The 20,607-nt window shown below is 39.2% G+C and overlaps 2 protein-coding genes across 4 annotated transcripts in view; one reads left to right on the top strand and one right to left on the bottom strand.

Annotated features, from left to right (window-relative positions):
• Nucleotides 1–877, top strand: part of atg7 (ATG7 autophagy related 7 homolog (S. cerevisiae)) — a 69,822-nt gene extending 68,945 nt beyond the window's left edge. The window contains exon 11 of the mRNA XM_016249321.1: nt 406–877. Within this exon, the coding sequence (XP_016104807.1) occupies nt 406–438 (33 nt within the window). The 3' untranslated portion in view covers nt 439–877. The remainder of the gene's footprint in view (nt 1–405) is intronic.
• An 884-nt stretch (nt 878–1,761) lies between these two features.
• vgll4b (vestigial-like family member 4b) overlaps nt 1,762–20,607 on the bottom strand; it is a 39,832-nt gene continuing 20,986 nt past the window's right edge. For all 3 annotated transcript variants that reach the window (XM_016249319.1, XM_016249318.1, XM_016249320.1), the window contains 4 exons: nt 15,914–16,103; nt 6,118–6,337; nt 5,314–5,437; nt 1,762–4,187 (listed from right to left, as the gene is read on the bottom strand). In XM_016249319.1, the coding sequence (XP_016104805.1) occupies nt 3,943–4,187; nt 5,314–5,437; nt 6,118–6,337; nt 15,914–16,103 (779 nt within the window). In that variant the 3' untranslated portion in view covers nt 1,762–3,942. The remainder of the gene's footprint in view (nt 4,188–5,313; nt 5,438–6,117; nt 6,338–15,913; nt 16,104–20,607) is intronic.

Below are 20,607 nucleotides of genomic sequence, written 5' to 3'. Positions count from 1 at the left end.
CACACCCACACACTCTCTCACACACACACACACTCTCACACAAACACACACACACACACACACACCAGTCGCCTCCGTAATCCAAACTCACACACTCATGTCTGGCCTCTTTGTCTTCAAAAGGACATTTATGTTCAGTCTCAGCGCGAGTTTAGTTTGGTCTTCAAACATGCGTGTTGTGTGGCGGATCAGTGCTTGAAAAGGGCTTTTGCATGTTCAGATGTTCATGTACCAAACTGTCATGAGATGATGATGCACACCTGCTGTTCCACTTTAAACATCACGAGGGCAGATCTCTGCAGCCTAAAAGCTGCTACACGCTCAGTTTCATGCACTTGTGTTTTTATGAGGTTTTGGTCATTTTATTTGAACAGCTTTGTAATCTCCAGTTCTTCTGTCCTGCAGATCTGGGACATGAGTGATGACGAGAGCATTTGAAGGCCTCTGGACCAAACCGCTGGAGACCCCAAATGAAGCTCCTTTAACTGGCTGTGATGTTCCTGTCAGCTCATCTGTTCTCTTATATTCATTTTCAGACACTGTTAACTGCATACAGTGACCTCACTGCACTTGTTGAAATACTTGTCTTAACCATTCACGTAAAATCTCATTATAGCTGTGTCAGGAAAGATGGCAGAATTAAAGCGATGCAAATAATCCTGCTGTGAACTGCTCTGGTCTAGATATCCAGTCTAGTGTTGTTGTCTTAAAAGGATAGTTCACCCAAAAATGAAAAAATGAGATGTCATAATTGACGCACCCTCATGTTGTTCCAAAACACAAACACACATTGTTCATATTAGAAACACAAAAGTAGTATTTTTTCCCCCCATACTATGGAAGTCGATGGCTACCAGCAACTGTTTGGTTATCAACATTAAGAAACTCATACAGGTTTGCACCAACTTGAGGGCGAGTAAATTACAGATTCTTCATTTTGGGGTGAACTAACTTTTTAAAAGGACTGTTGTTTAGGAATATCCCTGCCCCTATTTTTTTTGTCCACTGGACAATTTTTGGGAATGAAATCGTCAGCCACCATTGTCAAGGGCGGTTAAATATGGAATATATGTTGACGAAGATCCTTTATCTTCAGGCATTTTTTAAACTGGCCTAATGTTCATTAAGAGTGTTAGATTATGGCAGGTGTCTGAGCCTTGCGTTCAATGCCGATGCAAACACACCTGAACTGAAGAATTGTTACGGGTCAGTGTAAACCACAGCACTGAACTCTTGGTTTGTATTCCCAAGTGAATGTGTTCATCTCTGCTGGACTGTACTGTAGATCCAGTCACGCAGCCATCTCGCGCTGTAACAGTCTAGAAATGTGGCTTTTGTTTATTTGGTTCATTGTTTTGTGCATTTGTTCACATAATAAAATGATATTCACATAATCCATTCTTTGTAATATTTCCTTGCTTTTGGCCACTTAGGTAAGTGGGTTAATAATAGTAATGGTGCATCCGTGTCCTGAAATCACCACAGAAAGATTACGACTCGAGAGCTTTATTAGTGATGTTCATGGTCTCAGGTTGTTGTTGGTAATGAGAAAATGAAGCCAACTGAAACGCTATATATCCTGGCACATGCTCAGTGATGATAGTTGCGATTTGTAAACCCAATGAAATAAACTGCACTGAGTTTTTACTAAAACTCTTATGGAATTACAGTAATTCTGACATTAGAAAATGTTGTTTTACTTGATATTTTCCCCAAGAGTAATCACCTGTTTTCACAAAGGATGAATCCTAAGTCTCGGGCTGTGGTTTAAGAGCACTTTATTGTTCATTGAGGCTACTTAAAAATACAAAACAATGGCCTGCCAAAAGTTTGTTTTATTCCAAGGAGAAACAAGGCCATGAAATGAGGGTATAATACAGATTTACAAATGAAGAAGTAGACTCGAGGTGCAATGAGAAGAGTTTTAAACGGTTGGTTTCTTGTCGTCGTTCTCCTGGAAGCGCACATCAAATAGAAAATCGTGTTGCTCAGATCCCAAGCGATGGTACTGGAGTGGAGTAACTCACTCAGACTCGAGTCCGTTTGTTCAATTGTCTCCAGAGACAGTCGAAAGCCTCCGTTCAGAAGTGTGTCGAGACTCAGTAGCCTTCAGAAATAATACACAAGTGGCTATTACACTAACGCAGTGTTTTCATAGAATAACTGTGTTCCTGCACTTTAACCTTAGACAAAACCTACAAACAAAAAAGATCAACTTTTTTCCTCGGAGAAAAAAAAAAGCATGATTACAATAAAGGACAAGGGAAAAATTAAATAGCTACATATCATTAACAAATTAATTGTTCCTCAAAAAATACCTACGATTTGTTTTCTCTGTACATTCGTTACGCACAGCGTAATGATGGTCTTATAGTTTCCTATATAAAAACTTTTTTTTGTTGTTTTGAAGTAAGTGATTTACCTACAGCGTGTAGGGTAACGTGTGCCACAAGCAGAAAGTGAGAAAGTGTCCTACCTAGTAAACTGGTCATGAAATGTGTGTGACGGAGGATGAAATCCTCAAGGATACAGACAAGGTTTTGTGGCAAATACAAAAAAAAAAAAAGAGCAGAGTGTGAAATCCGAGTTGGTGAGTACTTTTGAAGAGCGCGTCGTGTTTGAATTCAGGGCCGATGGAATGTAAGGACGAGCTCAAGCGTCTCCTGTATCTGCAGCCTCCTGTCAGTCTCTAGTTAGTAGCTACACTGAACACGGGAGAAAGTACAAGACCTGCATGACGTTCCCTATCGGAGGAATGTGTTGTTTCGGTACAGGCGGACCGTTGGAAAACCAGGTCCGTTTCGAAAGCTGAATGCAGAATTAAGAGATGAAGAACAACGACCACACACACACACACACACACACACACACACACGTGAAATTAGCTCAACGTTTTCCGCAGATTGTCAACGCTGCAGTTGACCTGTCCATAGCTGCGAATGCTCTTTTTTCAGTCATGCAAAGCGGCAGCATCCTGTACCACGGATTAATAACATACAAAACCAAACGTTAATATATAGATGGCCTGTCCAGAGGCGGTTTTCTCTCTTGTATCTGGCAGCTACCACAATGAATATTGAATAGAAAATAATAATATGGAGTACAACTGTACCAGCAGTAAGTTTATCTAGGACTGTTACTGACAAAAATAAAATCTGAAGAAACGGCTAAAAGTATTACGATCGAAATGTCTACACAATAATAGATACCAGCTATTTTAAAAACATGCACTTATAAGCACTAGCTTACCCTTAAACCGTCTACTCTACTAAAACCACAGTGCCTGGGAAAAACCAACCTAAAACCAGAAGAATGCCCACGTCTGCCGCAGTCCAGTTGTGTCAGCGCCGTAGAGAAGCCAGAGCCGAAGCGACCGGAAAAAGATTCCCTCCCCTGACCAAGGTTTCCTGCAAAAGCGATGTGAACCGCACCACCTGTGTCACCCTCCAAAACAAACACCCAATCATGTGTATCCAACGCTAAACTGACACCACCTCCATCCATCCATAGTGCAAAATCAGTCCAGGCCTTCCGCTTCAAGTATACACGTACAGATTCAGGACACAACCGGGAGAGAGTGTGAAAGACAGAATGCGATCGGTGCCATGGAAGAATGGCTTCTGGGTGAAAGGTTTGCATCAGCAGTTTCTTTGGTATCGGAGGCAGATGGTTCGATAGTGTCTGGCTGATTTTTATCTCCAAAAAAACTAAAAAAAAACAAGGTATGGGCATCCCATAACACAACAGCCAAGCCAAAAGTATACTAGCATACTTACAAAAAACTAAAAATCAAAAGGAAAAAAAGCACAAATGAAAGTTGAAGGAGCACCTCCTCGTCGTGCGTTCTTATGTACATAGCTATACATCAGCTCTGCTAAAACATGCATGGTTGCTTTGAGAGTGAAGCGGCTGGAAGAAGACTGGGGTTCGCTGGTCCTCTTTTCAAGACACGAGGGAAGGGGAGTGACTATGGCTGACCATGTGGCCGTTGGGAGAGGAGTCTGGGCTTCCGGAGGAGCTGCCCTTGGCCTTGATCTGCAGCCACGTCTCACCCAGCGCCTTGGCGAAGTGGTCGTCCACCGAGCCGGTGATGGACACCGAGTTTGTGACCGGCTCTGGCTCCTTGTAGTTCTTTCCCAGGCTGCGGCGGAAATGCTCCTCGATAACAGGGTCGCAGGCTGTGTTAGCTGAGACAGAGAAACGCTGCTTAGCTCACGGTACGTCAAAGACAAGACCTCTAACAGACAGAGCTAACACATGGCACTTTCCACAGGTAGGGTACAAAAACTCAAATGTGGGACGTTTGTTTGCTTTTATTCATTTCTATTATTGCCTAGTGAGCAACTCCAGCATCACAGCCACTAAAATGTGAAATGTAACTATTTATCATCAGAAAACTGAACCACCTGTATGTGTGCATGTGTTCATACTAATACCCTGCAGGTAGAGTCCAGACATTGGTGTAAAAAAATAAAATAAAATAAATGATTACATCAGGAAAATATGATTTCATTGTTACGGATGTGACAACAGACATTTTGAGAGACAAACACTTTGCAGGAAGTCAATCTGTAACTCATTCTTGTGGTTGATTCAGGAAGGGAGAACATTTCAATATACTTCATATCAACTTATGTTAGATTTGTCCAAAACTTTGATCATTTTTAAGTGAACCTACAGAAGTGGAAGACATCTTTTTTGTATTGAAACCACTTAAATACGGCTGGCAGAATAATCTTCTAGTACTGATGCACACTTCATATATGTGGTGATTGGAGTATAAAAAATCCTAATTTTGTACATTTAAAGTAAATTGCATTGTTTGACTAACATTTCTCAGTTCTAAGTTTATAGAATATACAAAACATTAAAAAAAAAAATTTTTTTAAAAGCTTAAAAAAAAAACTACAAAATAATCTGGATCAATTTATTTCCAGTAAACAAAAAGATTTGTTGGCCCTTCATAAAACTTCTGAAATGTAAAACTGGTAATGAGGTGGTTGATCTTGACTACATTACAGTTATTATAAGAACAATTATAAAACTATAAAAGATTAGATACACCATACACTAGAAATGGTCTAAATTATGTCACAATTGCTCCATTTCTGGCATCTGTAATAGGATCACACACAAAAGGTGCAAAACATTTCATGTTTACTTAATTTATTGAAGATCTATTTGATTGAATACTAGTTCCCTGTGTAAAGGACGTGGCATCAGTGTCTTTATTAAGAGATATAATTGGACATAATTTTGTAGCCCATCCATGGACAGTGCCAGCTCTGATCCAGTGACGTTGTTTGTACTTACAGTTGGAGGCTCTGCGGTAGCTTGAAGTCAGGCTGGCTGAGCAGCCGTTGTGAGACACGGTGCAGTGGGTGAGGTTACAGTTACGGTTGTTCGCTGGGGCACATGTGATCACAGAGGGACGATTCTACACACACAACACACACACACACACATATATATATACGTGAGCAGTAGAGCAAGTGTCCAAACAAACAGAACTACTGAACAGTGCTTTCAGATACGTCTACACTGTAGAGACCTACAAAGACTTGCTGTTCATGAGATTAATTAATAAAGTCTTCTGTTCACGTCAGTGGATCGTTTAGCTTTTTTCTTCAAAACTGAAATGTAGCTAAACATGGTTTCAGGGCAGGTCTGATTCATACCAAAACAAAACTCTTATTATACATGTTTTCGTGAATAACAAAGATTAACCTTGATTCTAAACATCAATATCAAGACAAAACCAAACATACTTCAGCATTTATTTATGTTTAAAAAAAGGTACAACGCTTTCTGCTTCTTTTAAAGGGGTCAAGTTTACCTAAAAATGAAAATTATTTACTCAACCTCATGTTTGGTGACTGACTTTCTTGTGTGGAGCATAAAAGATTTTAACATTTTGAAGAATGTTGGTGACCAAACAGTTCCATTCCCATTGATTTCCATTATATGGACAAAAAACAAATACATAAATAATACATATATATATATATATATATATATATATATATATAGCATATTTTGTGTGTGTTCTGTAGAAGTCAGTCAGTCACAGGTTTAAAATGACATGAGGGTGAGTACATGGCAGTTTTCTGAAGTTACCTGCTGGCGCTCAATGGGGCTGACAGTAGGCGAGATGGCGACAGTGCGGGTGGTGTCCATGTTTTTGGTCAGTGCGAGAGGCTGGTCCATGGCCAGGATGGGCATGTGGGCATACAGGTGACCACCAACGAGACTCATTGGGGAGGCGCCGATGCGCTCTATGGGACTGCGGCTGCGATCCCGGGGGTCCTTGCGGTAGTCCCCATTGGCAGGCTTGCCTCTGCAAGACAAACAAAGGAGGGATTGTACTGAGGCCCAAGTCCAACGGCACAAACAAGCAGAGCTATTAATGCCGCATTCAGCGGGCCTGGCAAGAGCGCACACCTCCCGCGAGTAACTGCGATGACTTGATAAGAAGGGATTGTATGAGTCGACGTTGCTTGCATTCAAGCGTTCGTATAGTGTGCTCAACAAACATAGCTATGGCGGCTCCGTAATCTCTGTTGTTTTAAAGCAAGCTTTGTTCTACTTCATCAAGACTGTCAAAGCTTGTCTCCAGCTCTGCATTAGCTCTGATCGCTCGTTACAAAAGGCCCTTTCCCACTACTGACCTCCTTTCCTGTTTTTCTTTTCCCCTTTAAAAGAATAGGCACACATGCAAAGCCCAGAAGCGCTATTCCACCCTTCCGGAACGATCGGTCTCCTGTTGCCAACAGAGCGGAGGCCCAGCGAGGGGCCAAGTGCACTATTCAAAAGGCTTCATCTGTGCTTCACAGGAAGAGAACTTTATACCCTTCACTAGGCACACAAGAGAGCTGAACAACAGTACGTGAAGAGCCAGGCAAACTCTAATCAGGTATTCGAAGGAAATGCTTTCAACACAGATTTTGTAACCTCAGTTTGGTGACTGCGGTTCACCTTCGGGGAGGACAAATGCTGTAGATTTTGTTGAGTTTCAGTTGTGTGGGCTGCGATCCTTGAAATCGTCTGCTACTTGGTAACACAATTGGCGAGCGAAGCATCTGCAAGTAACCGGTTACGTCTACCGGAAATTACTCTCCTCACAATAACTCATTGAAAGCTGTAGAGGGAAATCTGTCTTACAGTCACAAACTACTCCTTCACAATCCCTTCCTCCTCAGCGTGATCAGCTTTCACTGTAACACATACGCTGTGTACACATGGCTGAAGAAGTTGAGGTATCATGTTGGCAGAACCACAGCAGGTCTGAAAGGTTACACCTTTGTGTAAGAAACGTTAGAAATGTCAAACAAAAGAAATGCTGCTCTAAATGTATGTGGCAATCAGTAGAACCACTTCACGTTATTACATGAGAGAAAAACAACAGCTGAGCAACAATTTACAGCAATCTACATATTGTTACATATGAATTTCAGTGTCCACATTCACCGAATTTTCACTGAAAAATCCAGTCTTTTCAATAGGAATCCACTCTATCAGGAACTTCCCTTTAAATGGTTACCCATGTAGATTTTGCACAGGATTTTGGACACACAGGTTGACTTGTAAACCAAACAGAAAGCTAATTTGTTTGGAAATGACTTCTGTACTTCATACATTGCTACACTATTGACAAGACGAGCTTTGCCTGTGGAATTTTGCCCAAATGTTGTTACTATGACCGCACATTTACACCACAGTACAAGGACACCAAGTTATGTGTGGTTCAGGCATCATATTATTGGCAGCAAGGTCAGATCTAAGAGGAGCATGATAACATTCAGAAAAACCTGCTGAAAGCCTCTTAAACCAAGATCCTTTGAAAAGAAACCACAATGAGGCCCTTTCGTGAGATCTTTCGGTTCCTGCTATTCCTCTCTGATGTGAGCTAAACACTCTGGCAATAATCCATCAGTGCTTTCAAGACTCTTTCTCCGAGAAGAAACGCATTTGTCATTCAATTTAGGATTATTAAACTTGGGATTTTGAATAGCGTGACTCTAAATTCATCAATCCACACATAAATGAACACACCACAGTCAAAACGTACTACAGAATCAAAAGTACGTAAAACCAGAAATGCTTGACCAGCACACACGGCTCAACATAATGGTAAAATGTGCTGACTTTTAGTTCTGAGAGCAACAAGTCTTAGTATTCAAGGAGCGATATTTGTGCCATTAATCAGGATGTGTAACAAGGTATCTAGTAGGGATGTACATCTCCATAATGAGGACGATACGATACGCATCTCGATGCACAGCCAACGATACGATACATTAAAGATACACATGAAGCAGCTACCGATGCGATGCTCCCCTATTACGATCTGATTTCGATTCGATTCAACACAACATTTGATGCAATACAATGCAATGGAAAACAATATGATCACTTCTTATGCCTCGAGGCCTGTTAATAAGCCAGGCTTATTTTCAACGATTCATTGTCAAATGATTTGGTTCCATAAAGCAAATTTAACATAGGCCTAGATCAAGCTCTGACTCGCTCACATCCCATTATTTGACTTTTTATATATAGTTTCTAGCCATGCAGCCTTTCTCTCTGGTTTTATTACAGCTGTACCTTTTATAGTTAGCAGAACAGATAGCAGAACATTAGAACATTACAATCTAAAATTGCTCTTTAAAGAATTAAAATAACGTTAAAATCACTGAATTAAAAATGAAAATAAGTAATAAAGAAAATGACTATTTTAACTGGTATAAGAAACACACATTAACTCATCTGAGCTTAGTAATTAGTACTACTAGCTAGGGCTGGGTAAAAAAATCTCGATATTAATCGATTCTCATTTTAAGGAACGATATCGATTCTTGAATCCCAAGAATCAATTATTCTAGCCTGTTTTCATTTAATGGACGGAACGTTGAAGGGCACTTCCCACTCAATATATATCGCAATAAGCATTGTGCTTTGGTACTTTTAATATGAAACAAAGCCTCAGATTTCAATTTATGTCCATTGTATTGCAGTATTCAAACAATAAATGCTGTTTTGGCACCGTTTAATGTGGAGTGACAGATCGCTGTGGTGCCTCAGTTCAACAGACGCAGCAGCACGAGGCGCACGTGAACAGATCATCTCCTCCACATTAATACGTTTCAGCACAAAATAAACATGACTAAACATCCGAAGGCAAGTTAAAAGAAAGAGTACAACTTTACTATCTGTATCCCGTCTCAAATAATCACTCAATCAGTGTTTCAGTCGCGCAAAGACGTCATAACGGCTTGTAAACAATGTCACGTCACATTTACCTCAGAAAAAACGTATTCGGTGACCATAAACTCATTAGTCAGCTAGAAAATTAAACTGTAGAGGGGCATTTTGCTAAATATATGCACCATATAATATTCATTATACAGTTTACTGTTATTCAATGTTTAATTTGTTTGAATAAATCCATGAAGTTGCATTATGTTTATATTATAAAAACTAATTGAAGTAGAAATATTATGTAATTGTAACTTCATTATTTTAAAAACTTCATTAAGTGCAATTTTAACAAATCAGTCAATTTTAACCTTCAATATTATAGTAATGTAGTACCAATTGACTCTCGTATATTTTACAGCATTAGTTGAGATTTTTTTTCCTTGAGACAATTTGGTATGTACTGTACCTGATATATATCCAAAATAAGCCATATTGAATCAAATCGGTAATCGAATCGAAAGCTTGTGAATGAGAATCGAATCGTGAAATTGGTGTCAAAACCCAGCCCTACTACTAGCTTATATTTGATTTACCAATTACAATAGTCCCTTTACAGTTACTGCTATCATAAAACAGGCTTTCTAACATTTACAGATGAAGAATATACCTGTGACATGTCAGTTATGCACTGAGGAAAACACAACGTCTCAAATGCATTAAGCACAACTGTATTCGCTGTTTGCCATGGTGGATCAATTTGATCCATGATCGACATTAAGTGCTGCTTGAGAATAAGCGCACACAAATTAGTGAGATTGCGTGAATTTAAATAGTCGTTTATGGAACCGCTTTAGCCCCGATTGATTTGTTAGGTTATTTCAAGTAAGGTTTTGGACTTTAGTCCTGCTTTACTGAGCATCTTTTATGAAACAGGCCTGTGTTGTGATTCTTCAGATTCACGCAGCAGCGTGATGAGAGCTAGAACACGCTTGACAAACAGTTTAAAAAGGAGAAATCAATCTGCATATAAAATATTGGTCATTTTCTAAATAATAAAAGTATAGCGCATCCACTGATTATATATAAATAAATCGCTTTTTACAGATGCAAATATGTAAGAAACGATGCATCACGATACAAATGCTGACTTGAAGCCGATGCACTTTTTTTTAAATCGATGCGTCGCATTAACTTTTATGCCGATGCACCGGTGTGAATCTGTGAATCTTCCCATTCCTAGTATCTAGTAACTAACTTGATCACCAAGACCATCTTTAAACTATTGCTCTGCCATGACAGTAGTTGGCCTGAAAGAGAAAACTGACTCTGGAAGATGTTTATGGTAACACCCTTAAAGAAACTCGCTCGAGTGGCATTATTAATTAAATTCAGACATATTTTGTGTAGGGATAAGCATTTATGAAGAATGTTTCAGGCCAAATCAAAACTCACAGCGTTTACATCAGATTTTCTTTATAAACTGGGAGCAAAACAGTGACATACTGAAGGAGCTGCATTTTAGATCACACTGGATAAGACAACGGCAGTACTCTGAAAATAAACAGTTTAACTTAAGTGCAATCTTTCCTTTGCCATTGCTTTTATATGACTTCAATCAGGGCTCCAGTTAAAAAAATGAATAAATTAATTAATTCACTTAAGGAGCCATTGGCTCCTATAAGAAACAAAACTAAGTGCCAAACTATTTTTTTTAAGTGCCACAGAATAAACGTGTATTTCTTTTTTTAAAACATTTCAGTCATACTGTCATGTATTTATGTCTCCCCTCCTGTTACATCAGCATTTTAATTAATCTTGTAGATCTCCTGGGAACTAAGGATCACTTAAAGTGGGAACTAAACATTTTCCAACTTCAGAACTATATACAGTCACAAAGAATTGTTTAATACACAGAGTCTGTGCCAATATCATGGACCAATATGAATATGCAATATAGTGCATATATTTAGCAAAATGCTCCTCTTTAGTTATTTTTCTAGCTGACTAATGAGCTTATGGACGCGGAATGGTTATTCTGAGGTAAATGCATTGTTACATAGCATTGCTTTCAAGCAAAAACATCACTCGCAAATTAATATTTTTGGTCACAAACGGTCGTTTTAAATGTGCAGTTTGGAGCCCTGACTTTAATATTTCCCCTTGAAATCGATGTCAACGGTTATCTTTTATGCTGAAAGAGTGCGCAGACTCACTTTAGTCACAGATGCAGGCCAATAAAACTGGGGACATTTTCTCATAATTGCATTTCATAGCCATGCGGCAAAACCTCACGATTCCACCGCAGATCCTGGCAGGAAGATTTCTCTTATTTCTCCTTTAAGTCACTGGAAGCTCGCCCACAAAGATACAGGAAACATCTGGGAAAAATCAAGGCGAGGAAGGCAGAACCACGGGACACAAACAGTTCGTTCTTTGGAAATGCACTTAATTTTATCACTAGGAAAGCAGTGAAGACTTGCGTCACTTCTCTTGTTGCCCTTTGACTGAAATTTACAACCAAAAGCCGCACAATGTGGCACCGTGTCAGTTGTGTATTCCAAGTTGTGTTGCGGTAAAAATAGCAACCAGTAACACCAGTAGCTCACAGAGTGCAACCATTTCACGTCATCGAAATAATGGCACCCCATAGTCCAAAATATGAATAAAACAATGTTAATTTTTTTTAACTAACAAATGTTTCATGGGTTTTCTAATACCCAGGGTTCCCTTTAATAGCATGAGGTGTTTAACTACTGTTACATTTACATTTCTTAATGAATTCATTAAATTCCCATTTGTAAATCTTAAATGTGGTTACTAAAGCAACTAAAACATTTTGGCACATTGATTATTTTTGGCTCAGGTTTTAAACAAGCAGCCAAGAAAGGTAAATGGCAGTTTGAGAGTTTGGATCCATGCACACATTTTGTGTAATCACTTGAAAGCGTTTGGCTAATTTCAGACTTCGCTGTTTTTACAAATTATAATCCAAACACAAACGAGCCAGTCATTTGTGTGTTTACATATAAAATTTAGCAGAAAACCATTATTTCATAAACCCTAACCACGCTGGCACGGCCTTCTCATGACTCTCCTTTTGGCTGGCCATGGATGCATGAGAAAGACGGAGTCTCCGAGTTCCCAGCTGGAACACAGGCTGCCGTGGATTATTCCCTCTGAAATCAGATGGCTTTCCTAACTCACTTCTTACAGGAACACATTCATGAAACCCCTCGACATTAGGTGAAACTAGGGGTGCGTTCACACTTGTAGTTCGGTTCTCTTGGTCCGGACCAAAAAAGAAAGCGATACATTTGGTCCTGGTCCACTGAGCGTTCACACTGGCATTTATGACAGTGAACCTAAAGATACAGAACCTAAAGGCATAGTGACACGTTCACAACCTGATTGGTCGGGTTGAATGACGTATTTCGCAAAGGAACTCACCGAACACCCCCCAAAAAAAGCTGTGTTCGACTTAAAGCGGTGCTGTGCAGACCGATCGGTGTGTGACATCAAAGCACCCATTCAGCGATTGGTCTGCTCAGCGCCGCTGTAAGTCGAACACACCTAATGCCGTCTGCTGGACTAAGTGCACTCATTGCTGCGTGTTCTTATGATTTTATTTTCACCCCCTGCGAACTCACAAAGAGCTCATAAAAGGCACTTTACCTCCTCGTTGCTCCACTTTTGCCCTCTGCTCTTTTTGTTTTGGATACACCACTCGTTCCGCGTCGTCAAATCATGTCGCATAGCGTTGCATCTTGTCATTACTTCCTGTTTTTGGTTCGTTTAGAAGTATTTGGTCCGTGTTGCGTTCATATTTCATTCGAACCGCACCAGAGTTCGTTTGGAAGCGGACCGAGACCCATCTTTTCAGCGGTCTCGGTCCGCTTGTTTGGTGCGCACTAGGGTCCGGATGGCAGCGTTCACACTTACTCAAACGAACCGCACTAACAGAGCAATCGCACCAGGGTTCGTTTTAATCAAACCAAACATGACAAGTGTGAACACACCCTAGGTGAAATCCTGAAAGCATGGTCTGCTAATGATAATGTTTCCGCTTGTGACCCTGATGCAAGTCTGCTGCATTTCTGATATGCAATACTTTAAAAGAAAGCTGGTATTTTCAGTCGTTTAGTACACAAGAGGACTTCTTATTTTGTTGTAGATGTTGATGGGGAGCAGTGTGACTTATTCTGCAGTGGGGCGTCTCCTGTGGGACAGGCCAGAGCAAGTTTCCAGAACACAGTGGGCAGACCGGATAAGAGGCCCTTTGTTTTCATAGCAGCAGTGAAAATGAGAAAATGGCCCCCACCCTGACATGAAGCCCACTCCACAACAATATGTCTCCCTGAGTTTCCAGTTTTATTAGCCCTACGAGAAGGCTTCATCCAGAGCTCTCTCACTGCTGCTAATGAAGTCTTATCTCTGTGCTTCAAACTGTTTAGTCTGGCATAGACCAGAATTAAACCATACAATAAACTAATACGTGGACAAACTCCTTACAGATCAAAACAAACGTAACATGAAACATAACTTGTGCACTTCCAGCGAGTGAGGGCCAGAATGCTTAAAATAACTTTCCAGTGCTGGACAAAAGATTATAGTGAGGAGAGAGATTTCCCAGCCCCCACTCCTTCATGGCCTTCTATAGAGAAACACCCTCATGGAAACCTCAGCCCGTGGAGTCCGGTGTCAGCCGCAAACTCCCAACAAAAACAATCAAGAGCGCCTCATTCACCTCCACCTGAAGAGAATCACATGTCCTGGAGCAATACAGAGACTCCTGAACAATTCAATCCTCAGAGTTCAAATGTTAATGTATTCCTACTCTTGGAAAAACAAGGAAACATTTGGCAAAAACTCTCCCGAACCTCCAGGCCTGTGTGTATTAAGAGTTAACTTCAGGGGGGAAAAGAGGGAGAGCAATAAAATGAGGTGTAAAAACATCAACACAAACCAATGACTTTTGTTTCACAAATGCTTCAGCTTTAACTCAAATTTCTAAACTAGATCTGGGCGATATGGCCAAAGAATTATCACGATTAAATTCGTCATATCAGTCGATATTGATAATTATCACAATAAATTTCAAATCTTAATTTCTTTCAAGTTTAAAGGCAGATTTTTGCTAAGTGAATGTTGTAGAAACCAGACTGTTAATTGTGGTTTTAAACTTCTCTTTATGGTCAGAACTACACGTTTTTTAATTCTTTACACTCGTTTTTCCTTAAAATAAATATCTTAATAAAAAAAATAATGTCTTAGTTTCTGCATGTTCTAACGAGTGATATGGTTTCAAATCATGAAGCAGGTTTGTGTTCCTGACTTTGATGATGAGTATTTTCAGCACAGTTTGCAGTGCAGGCTGCAATATTAATAATATTACATTTTCTGGTCTCTTAGAAATGCACATTTGACAGCAGCTTGAGTTTGGATGCAGATGTAAATTTATGTTTATTATCAAAAACAGTAACATCTGTAAGAACCTCGTTTTTATAATGGTGAAATTATAAAGTGGCTGAGAAGATCCGCTGTCATTATACATTATACTGAAATGCGATTCAATGCAATTTAAATGAGTAGCGCTGTTTCCTTCCACTTTTGGCACATAAACTTTATATCGAACATTTATTGAACTCTTGTTATAGTTTAATCGAGGAAAATTATATTGCGATAATTATTGTTATCGTTTTATCGCCCAGCCCTATTCTAAAGTAATTTAAAGTATTTAGAAGTATTTGTTAGTTTTAAAATGCCAAAATTCAAAGGTAATGTTTATTTATACTCTAATTATAAATATAATTATATTCTAACTTTGTTTTTTGCTGAGGTTTACTAATCATTAGTAATTTAATAGTTTACTAGTAATTAAAAAAAAGTGGGAACTCAACGATACAACTGTTCACATAATCCAATCCACTTGCACTAAACAAAAACTTTAACATTTTATAAAAATAAAAAAAATGCAGAACTAAAGCACATTTTGTCAACTAGCAAAATGGCAAATGAAGGTGATTTGGCATCAGTCACTTCAGATGAGACGGAGCAAAACAAGTGTTAACCGAGTTTAAGTTGGTGAAAAGGGCAGTTGCTGCAATGAAACTACAATCTGTTCTAGAGCCGTTCAGATCCTGCCAGTGCTGAACGCTGCAGAGTGAAACCTTTCAATTGGCAACAAGCTCTGACAGGTTGCCAAGATGAGGATGAGGATCAAAAAGTGTTTATGTATCCGAGAGTGAGAGCATTACAAAAGTAAATCTATTCAGCCAGTTTTAAAAAACCTGTGCAGTTAAATTTGAGCGCACACAAATGTGACCCTGGAGCACAAAACCTTAAGTTGCTGGGGTATATTTGTAGCTGTAGCGACTGAACGCCGCTCTTCCAAACGGGGCTGGAATGCGGGGAACGCTCTGCCATGAGGGCACAGCCAGGCGCTGCAAGCGGCCCATGTGCTCCGCTCTGCGTGCCGGAATCTCAGGAATTCCAGGACTCGGTCTTCAGCACATTCCCGGGCATTCCTGACGTTCTTTCTGCAGGAACGCCACCCGCTCAGCCCTAACTTCAGCTGAGTATGAGGCGTTCTAAAAAGCACCTGATTGCCAACTGAACCAGCTTTCAGATTCGGCGGAGATAACACAAGCTGTGAGTGTCTGTCAGCACATCAGATGCATCCGAAACCAGACACGTGATGTTAATTGGTTCCACTTACAACTGTGCGGCAAACAGCCGGCTCATCTTGGCCACATGCTCGCTGTTACAGTCGATGTTGTCTTCTGCTTGGTCCCCGCTGTGTTTCCTCTTGCTGGGGCTGATGGGAGGAGGGCCGGTCCTGTGATTGCTGACTGCAGAGGACAGGGACATGGCCTGCATTCTGGACTCGCCTCTCAGAGCAGCTTCACCTACAGCAAACACAAGAGAGCTTGCATTAATACGGACAAACACTCACCCGCTTCAGGAGATGCTGCTTTTGTAGGAGACACATTCACTGCATGATTTAGAAATTGATCAAGTCATCATCTGACACACAGCACACTCTTGAGGAAGGCCCGGCTTGTATGAGAGGTTTACACAGATCCAACTCAACAGCAGCTCTGCTGAATTGACGACATGATGAATCAAGCGAGTGAGCAGACGAGAAAGAATAGACTCCACACACACTCACGGTCTCGGTTGAGCTTAAAATCAACTACAAAGCGCAAAAGAATACAACTGAACACGAAAGTAAACATATTTGCTACAAACTTGTCTTGTAAACTAAACGTAACATTTAATAAAAATGGCTTCTGATACTTTCTAAATATATAGCCTAACCCTAACCCGTATGACTTTTATATGTCTTTATTTATATCATCTGATATAGTTAGTCACACAAAGAGTAGAGAGTTTTTCTCTAAATATCATGTTGCAAATGTGACATTGATTTGATGAGCAGTTCAATAAATAAGTTAATATTAATTGGCTTACATTTTAGACAACAGTTCCTGTATTTGCTCGATTTCGTCAATGAAAATAGTTTCAAACAAAGCCACAGCTGAACTGTTTTGCGTCTCTTGAGCAACACAACAGTGTCTTGTTACTGAATCAATTATGCAGTGATTTTAGCTTTATATTTAAAATATATTTTCCCTTTTTTCCCCAAATCATTATAAATATTAGTATTTAGGGATGCACGATATTAGATTTTTGCCGATATCCGATATTTTTCAAATCATTATGGCTTATAGCCGATGCCGATACTGATATACATTTCCCTTTGCTTTAAAACAACACCAAGTCTCTCCTGGAAATTATAAATTATTTTTAATTTTGGTTAGTTTTAAGCAAAAACTTATTTGTTAGAACTAATAAGCATTATTAAAGTTATTTTAATGAGAGTACATTGAAAGTCTTGAAAATAATAATAAAATCAATCTGGCGTTTTTTTTTTTTTTTTTTTCTTTCTTGGACCGATGCAGTTGAAACCTGAAAAGGGTCAAGGGATCATATTAATTAATAAATCTTTATATGTTAAATTAAACAATTTACAAGTGTCATGTTTGTGATTTTTATTCATGTAAGATATAACTTCTGACCTTTAAATTAAAACAGACTAGTGATTTTATTACCTCAATTACTGCTTTATTTATTCATAAACACAAGTATCTTAATGATATTTGTGTATTTTACTTTAATTGTTTTACAAGTAGGCCTACATTGCCCCCTAAGTAAATAGAAGGCCTTACTGCAGGTGCATTAAGACCCGGGGGAGGCTGTTGTTGATGCTGCAACTGCACATGCTAGTAACTGTTGACTATCGCACACCAGACGCGTCGTTCTGTTACTGCATTCTCAGATTACATGCGGTGATCCAAAACAGTGAATCATTCAGGCAAAAGACCACACTGCTGACGTGATCTTATCGCTAGCACACCCTGAGCACACGTGAGCTGTTCATCTTATTGGCACAATATTTTTCAAATCGGCCGATGCAGATGTTTGCATTTTAAGCCGATAATGTCGTGCATCCCTATTAGTATTCAATGTTTTGTTCTAAAACATCAAAACATGAATTATGCACTTGTAACTGCATTAATGTCCTGCATTAAACAGTCTGTGTGAAAGCATCTAAATGCCACTTCAGACAGATTCTGTTCCTCTGCATTGCAGACACAGATTTTGTTGATACTGATTTCACTTGATTAGTAACAGCCCTGTAGTCTCTTACTAGGGGTGCTCAGATTGATCGTCTACCGATCACTATCGGCCGATAATCACGTTGGGATAATTGATCGCCGATCTCAAAAAAACGATCTCAAGCTGATGCTGCTGCCGTGAGAGGTTTGGCACGACATGCAGCGGCACAGTCTCAGTCCGGCACGTGTGAAATAATTATAATGCTGAAGGTGAGGTACTCACCTTCATATTTCTTCATTAAATAACTTATAAAGTAATTTGAAAACGTAATGACGTGTGAGACGTAATGAGTGAATCACCGCGCGCTCTCTCTTTCTCTCTCAAAATATGCAAATGTCTTCAAATCACCACATCGCGTCTGTCTATAAGCGAGTTACACGCTGCACAGTTGACACAGGAATTATCACTTGCACAGTTGAGGCAGTGTCACAGTCACTAAAGTTTATTAATTGCATTTCTTTTTAATTCTTGCCAGTGTTTAACCATTCAGCGCTCGCGCGCTCTCCTGGAGACTGAGCTCACGCACACTCGCAGCGCACACATATAATGCCAGGTTCACATTACTCCGGTTGCAGTGAAAACGTGGTGTGTTTGTTTTCCGCGCTCATGTTAACGGATTAAAGCGTTCACTGCACATGGTTGCGGTTCAGCAGTGTGTTCAGGAGCGGTGCGTCTGCAGCAGTGCAGAGATCGTTTCCACACCAAGTCTATAGCTGCGCTGCAAGCGCTGAATTAAAGTAACAGCGCATTGTTTGCAGTAAATATGAACATGGACTGACACGAAAATGTAGTAATTACACCATAAATGTATATTATCAGAATCAGAAAGAATCAGAAAAAGCTTTATTGCCAAGTATGTTTGCACATACAAGGAATTTGTTATAGTGTTACAGTTCTGTCTCTGTGATCAGATCAGCGAGTTTCTGTAAAGCGGAGCTCACATGTGCTTGCGGAGGAATGTAAATACTCACGAGAATGAACGAGCGAAACTCCCGCGGCGAATAAAGCGCTTCTAGATCGGAACAGCACATCTTCTTTAGTAGTTCAGCAGCTCATCCCTGGTAAAACTGATCGTGTTTGAGAAACAAAAAACAGGAAAAAAACTAACAAAAACAGTACAAACACTGGAGAGCCAAACACTGCGGCTGCCGTCTGCGGCGCCATCATAAATAACATGAAAGTCTTATGAAAGTCTACTGTGTTTCACAGTCAACACATATAGCTTTTTGGCTAGGTTTAAAGGGAAAGAGCACTTTTAGATAAAGAAGGCAATAATAGATGGCACTCGTGGAGGTAGAAAAACAAAGTTGTTTATGACCCGCAGGATTGCTTGTAATAAAGACTGAAATGCAAAAGGCAGTAGTTCTATTTCTGTCAGTGGTAAGTTTGTGATAACGTAAGAAAAGTAGTTTAAATGTTTTGCCAATTGCTTGAGCAACATATATAAATCTAGAAGTAAATGCAAAAGTAAAAAGCATTGAATAATGTGTTGCTTATATTTATTGTTTAAACATGTCTATGAAAGATTGTATTGTGTAAAAAGCATTTTCAGTGACAATGTTTGGATTTGAAATCAAACTAATGGATAAATGTTGTGTTTGTGGTAAACAAAAATAATACCATACACTACAATTCAATGTTTTTTTTTAAAGAAATGAATACTTATATTCAACAAACATGCATTAAATTGATCAAAAGTTACAGCAAAGACATTTATAATATTACAAAAGATTTTTATTTTTAACTTTCTATTCGTTAATGAATCCTACAGAAAAGTATATCCTAGTTTCATTAACATTTTTAAGCAGCAAAACCAGACTGGTAATAAAAATGAATGTTTCTTGAGCAGCAAATCAGCATATTAAAATGATTTCAGAAGATCCATGTGACACCGAAGACTGGAGAAATGATGCTGAAAATTGCTGTTTTAAATTGTAAAAAAATTTCACAATATTACTATTATACTTTATTTTTGATCAAATAAATGCAGCCTTGGTGAGCATAAAAGGCTTCTTTCAAAAATATTTAAAAATGGATATAAATGATAAAAAGAAGGCTTTAAAAAGATTGGTACCGTTAGATACTGCTTTCTGTGATCGGCCTCAAAAATCCTGATCGGAGCACCCCTATCTCTTACTATTTGAATTTGATATAAATTAAGAATTTGACAAAAGATGATGCATACATTTAATTAGGTTAGAAAACAAATTGGGCTTATAAAGGTAAAAATGCCCACAAAAGGTCAAAATCTACTTAAACTATTGGAAAAGTTCATTTCTGTTGCTGCTGCAAACTATCCACCGCACAGAATATGAAAAATATCAGAAGCTTTGGCAGTCAGAGGTCCATGGCAGTCCTAAACCTGCCAAAATACCAGCACAGTAACACACTCAGAGAAATATCGTCGATTATCATTATCGACAAAATTCCAGAAAATATCAAGATACAATTTTTTGTCATTATCGCACACCCTTAATTCCACCAGGTTTCGCGTTCATATCCATCCACAAGCTTGCCATTGGATAGTGTATAATTTGTCTTCATAAGTCAACTGACATAAATATTGTCTAAAGAACATGACCATATTTCAATATTTGCTGAGAAAAGCCCCCTAATGAAGATAAGCCACATCATTTAGATAATTTAAAAACACAAGTGAACATCAATGGATTTTTGCGAATGTCTCTTCACTCATTCTGTGCTGCCTGTCTGTTTTTAAATTACTTAATT

This window comes from Sinocyclocheilus grahami, unplaced genomic scaffold (genome assembly GCF_001515645.1).
Source record: "Sinocyclocheilus grahami isolate Dianchi unplaced genomic scaffold, SAMN03320097.WGS_v1.1 scaffold921.1, whole genome shotgun sequence".
In the NCBI taxonomy this organism is placed as follows: Eukaryota; Metazoa; Chordata; class Actinopteri; order Cypriniformes; family Cyprinidae; genus Sinocyclocheilus; species Sinocyclocheilus grahami.
Note: the sequence above shows the minus strand (reverse complement) of the source record. Positions and strands in the feature narration are given on the sequence as shown.